Here is a 6,422-nt window from a genome sequence, read left to right on the forward strand (position 1 = left end):
TTTCCCTAGTGCCACTATCTGGGTTTTTACCACTGCCATCTTTTTTTTTTATACTGGAGTATAGTTGAACCACCGCCATCTCTAATACCGAACCTAGACCCAGTTCTTTCCTAAGTGGTCTTGGTGCCTTCAGTCTGGCTTCCATTCACTCCACCATCCCCCCTGCTGCCAGAGTGATCTGTCAAGGGGCCAACCGGAGCATGTCACTGTCCCTTAACAACCTTCAGAGCCTTCCCACTGTCCTCCAGATAAACTCCATGCTCTTTCCAGGGTTTACAAGGCCTTTCACGGCTGGGCACCCACTCACCTCCCAGCTCTCACTTTCTGTGAATACCTTGAGTAATGTGTTCCGGGCATAATGGCCTTCTGCCTTCCTATTTAAGTATCTAAAACATCTGGCCCCAGGAACTAGGAGACTTGGGGCCTATTAGTGATTACGTTACTGTATTACCACTTAGAGTCATTTACAAAGAACTGAACTTTGATCTCTAAGGCCCTTCACAGTAGATCTGAATGGTAACAATTATTTCCTGCCCCCAGGATGGCCTCTCTAGAGGCCTGCTACTTAAACGTGTCACAGCAATATTCCTCCACCCTCTGAACTCAACATCTAGTTCTGTATCATTCATTCAGCAATTAACTGCATGAGACCATATGACACCTATTATGTTATAGAAACTTACATTACATCTTTATGCTATAGGCATAGACAACACAACAACATAACAAGAACAACATAACAAGTTTTAAATTACACGGAAAATTTTCAAGACACCAAGATGTATGATGGCTTGAAATTTCAGTAACTATCAAAAAAAGACAATATCAAGGACTCTCTTCTTCCTCCCTTTCCACTAGGCCAGTGTCCTGGCTTTATCTCCAAGCTAATCCTGACATCATGGTTGCAAGATGGCTATAGCTGCTCCAAGATTTACATCTAGACCTGACAGTATGCTTATTAACTAGCATCTCCCTTAGGAATGAAAAATTCTTTCCCCAAAGTCCCTGAGCGGATCTCACTCCATATCTCATTGGTCAAAATTCCATTATATGCCCATGTCTAAATCAGACACTGGCGAGAGATCTGGGACCACCAGCACTGGCTCAGTCCAATTACTCTTCAACATTCCCTGGATCTCCTAGCTGTGCAGAGGAGGGGTTAACCCAGTACTTGGGCTTCTGTCAGAAAGGAGGATGGTAGGGTATGAAATTGGTTAGGCACCCCCCAGGGACAGAGACAATGTCTTTCCCAAAGTCCCATTTGGACTTGTTTCCAAATGGACTGCAACCTCTCCGGACCACATTTCAAGTTTCCAGTGGTTCTACACTGGATCCAGCACGTTGCCTTACATAAAGCAAGTGTTGCATAAAGATATGATCAAAAACTAGTTTTCTGGAATTCCCTGCATCCAGAGCAACAAAGTACCTATGTATCATCAGAATGGAGAATCATAGGGGTCACTTTCACACAGAGGACCTATTGCTGTCTCGGGATTTGTGGTATCAAGATTCTTCTCTTTAAGAGTCATTATTCTGTGTGTTCCTCCAGGTAAATCATTAGTTACCATAAGATACAAAAGCACACATGCATACACACACCCTCCACATCTTTGACTTGTTGACTGGAGTAACAGCTTTCCATAGTTCTTTCTCTTATGCTGTGCTCGATCTTTCTGTAATGTCCCGAGTTAAGCAGGGCTGATAGTGACTTTAATGGTAACATTTACATGATGTCAAGATGACACTTTCGGTCCCAAATATATTTCCTATTCTTCCTGAAACTCTTTATTTCCAACACACAGAATGAATGGCCTTTATTTTGCTGAATGTCTAAAATTCCACCATTAGCAGCTCATCTCTTTGCATTAACAGGCTTTTTCCTTTTTATACACCCATGGCTTTCAGCACACTAAGAAAGGAGCACTCATCACATACTTTAGAAGGAAGTCACTTGAACTGACGCATTCTCTGACTCTTGGTGGTGAAATACACCTGACTTGGTGGTCATCACAAAACAAGGTGGTACAGGCAATTCTGGAATTTTAATTTGTTAGGAAAGAGAAGGTGCAGTGCTAATATTTAAGCAATTACTTCCAAACCTGGCTGCACAACAGAAACGTATGAGTAATTGTTTTTAAATACTGAATCCAGAGCCCCAATCTATGAATGTGAATCAAAACAGTGGCTTGTGAACCAGTATGTAGGAAAGCAAAGCTTAGTCGAGGTTGGGCCGGTGTAGCTGGAGAGCCATGGGGGAGGGGAGTTACCATATCAGCTGGTGGTCTAAGGTGGTTGAGGGGCTGAGGCTGAGATGAGAGAGGTCGTTGAGGGTGGGTCCCAGAAATGAGAGATTACTTCAAACTTCCCTTTTTGTTATAAAAACTTCCTTACTTTATAATTTTACTTGGGGTTGTCTCTTTTAACATAGGACAATGGGGAGTTGCAAAGCGATGAGATTAAAAAAAAAAAAAGGGAAAAAGCATCAAGGCAGTGAAGGCCAAGAAAATAGTCTGGAAAATATTCTAACACCAAATATGGGATGATCAGGTGCAGTCAGAACACAGAAGGGTGTGTATAGGTGCATGTACATGGCTCTGGGGTGTGTGCTTGTGTGTAAGTGTGCACGGGGAAGTGTGGTAGAGAAGAAGCTGAACAGGCAGGCTGCGGCCAGATGGCGAAGGACTTTTTCTGACGTGTCACAAAATTTGGACTGTGCACCACGTGAGCTGGGAAGCCACCAAACGTTTGACGCAAAGGGGTGATTGGATACAGATAAGTGTTTAGAAAGATACCATTGGTGACAAAGCAGAGAATGGACTGGAGGGATAAGAGACAAACACAGGAGAAGCAGCGTAAAGACAGTGGGAGTCCAGACACAAAAAAGCGAGGGCCTGAACTGGGCAGTAGCAGAAGGCACATGAGTTGGGGGGAGCAGACAGAACTTAGAGACAGTTTGTGAGGTTGCAGACAAGGGAAGAGATCCCTGGTTTCCATGTTTGCAGGATAATGCTGCCATTAAACAATGATAGACAACGCAGGAAAAAATTTCAGAGGACAGATATCTACTTCAGCTGGGGACATGTGGAGTTGGACGTGCATATAGGGCATCTAGGTGGAGATATTTGCTAACAGATGGAAACACTGATCTGGAACTCAGGAGAGGAGTCTGGCTGGAGATGCTGACTTGAGCGGGGAGCAGGCCCAGAGGGAACTGGTAAAATGAAGAGGAGGATCCAGCATGGAACTCTGCAAACACCAACAAGGACTGGGCCAAACAGCTGAGCCTGGGAAGGAGACTAAGAAAGAACAGCCAGGAAAATAGGAGACAAACAGGGAGAACAGAAGCCAGGGGTGGAGGGTGCTTCAGGAGGAAAGAGCTGCCAGATTACACACTAAAGGAGGACTTGCTTACTAAGAGGGAAATTAGAATATTTACCGCCTGAGGGGAAATTAGGGATCTGAAAATAGGGGGTGATTCGGGCAGGGTACCAGAGATAACAAGAGATGAGGCTAGGCAAGGATTATCCTTAGCCAAGCAATACACTAGACAGTGTAAGTGACGTCGTGCATTTTAAAATCACATTTCCCTTTTCCCTATGGACCTATTACTCAGTTTATGGATTATCCAGGCCTCTTATGGTCTTTCTTTTCCATACTCAACCTGCCGGTTACCATTTCAATGATTGCAAGCACTTAAACCAAGGAATGATCAATGAAAAGTGATAAATATGAAACCAAACTATGAGCACTGCTTTTTCTTAAATACCTGTGAGAATGTTTATAGAAAGCGAATTTGAATCTACGTGTTATAGTGAGATTTGATGGTTTTAAGTTTCTACAGTGGTTGGTGTGTGCTAGATGTATAAACGCAAACACATATGCGCCTTTTACATTTTAATTTTTGGTATTTATATTACACAAATATATATGGATATAACTTATAAGCAACTACATGTGTGTCTGTATAGTAATGATGAGTACTCAAAATTTTATACAGATAGGGTCATGCCATAAAAAACTGCAGCTGTCACAAACCTAGAGCTTTCAATTACTCATTTTAATCTTGGATATTCATGGTATCAAAAAATGATGCTGTTTCCCTGGGAACTTGGGTTCCGATAACAAATGACAAAGTTTTATTATGATTACCCCGAATTAAGAGAAAACCTGTTCCTTGAGTATGTAAATACCTGGAGCAGGAGGAAGGAGGAAATATACAAACTATTTGGACAGATGTCATTTTAAATCACCTCTGCTGGCTTGCAGCGAGTTGCGCTTGTTAACCAACTCCAGGTAAAGTCTCTGTACCTGACTTCATACCTTGCGGCACTACATTCCTCTGAAGTATTTCTCACTGCTGTTTAAAGAACAAGCCTCAACACTTCAAAGATAAGAAAATGATGTTATATTTCCATAGCTTCTGTTAATAATGGGTAATTAAAGAGTGATGAAAGGCTTGCATTGAAATGTCCATTAGCGGGGAAGGTGGTGGTGTCCAGGAACTGATTCTCAAGGTGAATCCAACTTTCTCTGAAACCCCTAAGTTAGGGTTGATGGCCCCTCAAAACACTCTTGGGGTCCCAGGAGAGAATATCTGTGAAGCACCAGACCCAGGGTTAGACAGGAAAACTAACGATGCCTATTCTCCGCTGGGGTCGTGTTATTTCTCTTTCTCTAACCTGGAGAAAATGCTACAGGGTCTTCTGCATTAGAATTCTTTCATGATAACAACTGGTTAAATGCCTCAAAGGAGGGCAGTCTAAGAAAATTTCTCCTCTTTGTAAAAACACTTGAAAATCAGAGACCACTTTTTTGTTTGTTTTGCTTTGATAGCTATTCAAACTATGATATACAAATGCGACTCCCCCCACCCCACATAACCCCAAAAGTAAACTAAAGTTCTTGAAGTAAGCACACACGAGGCTCTGGATAATGGTCTGGAGAAAGTAGCCTTTTTTTTTTTTTTTTGGCCACACCTGGCGGCACGCTCCTCGACTAGGGATCGAACCCGCGCTCCCTCCACTGGACCGCCAGGGAAGTCCCCTGGGGAAAGTACTCTTGATGGACTGTGGTTGCGCCGCAGCTGGGTACCCCCAGCCTCATTTCCCCACTTCGTGCAAAAGGAGTCAGGCGACGGGTGGGCACGGCTCTCAACGCCCTGCCGTTGGAGCTGCAGCTGCGGGTAAATCTCTCGTTGCGGCGCCTACGATCCAGAAAGCGGAAAAGAACTTTTCCTGGCCTAAGTTTACATCCGTCGAACAGACGACGTTACAACAGTAAGAAGGCAGAAGGGCGTGAAGATTTCCCCTCTGCCAAGTATTGAAGAGGCGCTTGGTTTTCCTACGTCCCCTAAGGGAAGAAACATCCGTGCTGCGTCCTGAAGAAATAGGGACATTATTCACACCCTGGGGTTGAAAAATAAGCATATTGGGCTCCCAGGCTCCTGCAAAGCCACCAGGCATCGCCCTGAGGGGCAGGCTGTCTCTCAGGGCCGGATTCCCGGGACGCACAGAACCTCCGGGTCCGGGTCTGGCGGGGCACCTGTCTGAGCCCGGCAGCAGGATTCTGGATCTCCAGGCGCTCCACTAATCTTTACTCCCCCATGCATGTGTGCGCGTCCGTGTGTGCCTAAGAGCGAAGCGCGTATCGAGCTGACTTTGAAGGGTGCTTTGCAGACAGGGTGAGACGTGCCTTATGAGGATACCAGGCGAGGGAGAGCGGGAATGGGGAGTCTCTCTCCATCCTGCTGGGATGGCTAGGCGCCTGGGTCCACGTGGAATCAGAGCAGAGACGCGCGCCACCTGTGCCTCGCTGGCGCAGAACTCCTCGCTTTTGCCCCCGGGACCCACGCAAGTTCCTCCTGCAACTCATGCGGAGCAAACCCGTCGCTTACCTTGATTGAGCACTAACACCAGCCGCAGCAGTGTGCTGCCTGTCCGTCCTGGCCGCATCCTGAGCCCGCCGCCCCGGGCACTGGAGCTGCTCTGGGTTTGCACGGGAACCCAAGGACCCGGAAACTCCCCACGAGCCGTCCCGAGGTCTTCTCTCCCGCGCCCGGGTGTGAGCAGGAAAAAGTTGCCGGGCAGCTCCCGGGGCGCCAAGGCCCGCCCCTTCGCCTCAGCAAACACCCGACCTGCTCCGGCCCCGCCCCAGCCCCGCCCCTCCAACCGGCGAGCTGCACCTGGGCTCCTCCACACCCCCGCAAACCTCACCTCCACCCCCGCACACCCTCCCAGCCCAGGGATCCAGGAAGTGGTGCGGGTGGGAACTTCGCCCCTGGGGGCTTTTCCTGCCGGGCGCAGCAGACGGGCGAAAGCTAGCCGGTCTATTACCCCACCCATGACAGCCTGACGCTGGCCCTCGGGGGACCCGGGGTCCCCGAGCGGCCCCGGCCGCCGTGCAGGCCTTCCGGCTGCCGGCTC

General features: G+C 47.3%; 1 protein-coding gene across 1 annotated transcript in view; it reads right to left on the bottom strand.

Annotated features, from left to right (window-relative positions):
- The window catches only part of ITGA2 (integrin subunit alpha 2), a 107,608-nt gene extending 101,537 nt beyond the window's left edge, over positions 1 to 6,071 (bottom strand). Inside the window, exon 1 of the mRNA XM_007457199.1 lies at positions 5,894 to 6,071. Within this exon, the coding sequence (XP_007457261.1) occupies positions 5,894 to 5,951 (58 nt within the window). The 5' untranslated portion in view covers positions 5,952 to 6,071. The remainder of the gene's footprint in view (positions 1 to 5,893) is intronic.
- Between the last annotated feature and the right edge of the window lie 351 nt (positions 6,072 to 6,422).

Source organism: Lipotes vexillifer, unplaced genomic scaffold, assembly GCF_000442215.2.
Source record: "Lipotes vexillifer unplaced genomic scaffold, Lipotes_vexillifer_v1.1 scaffold208, whole genome shotgun sequence".
In the NCBI taxonomy this organism is placed as follows: Eukaryota; Metazoa; Chordata; class Mammalia; order Artiodactyla; family Lipotidae; genus Lipotes; species Lipotes vexillifer.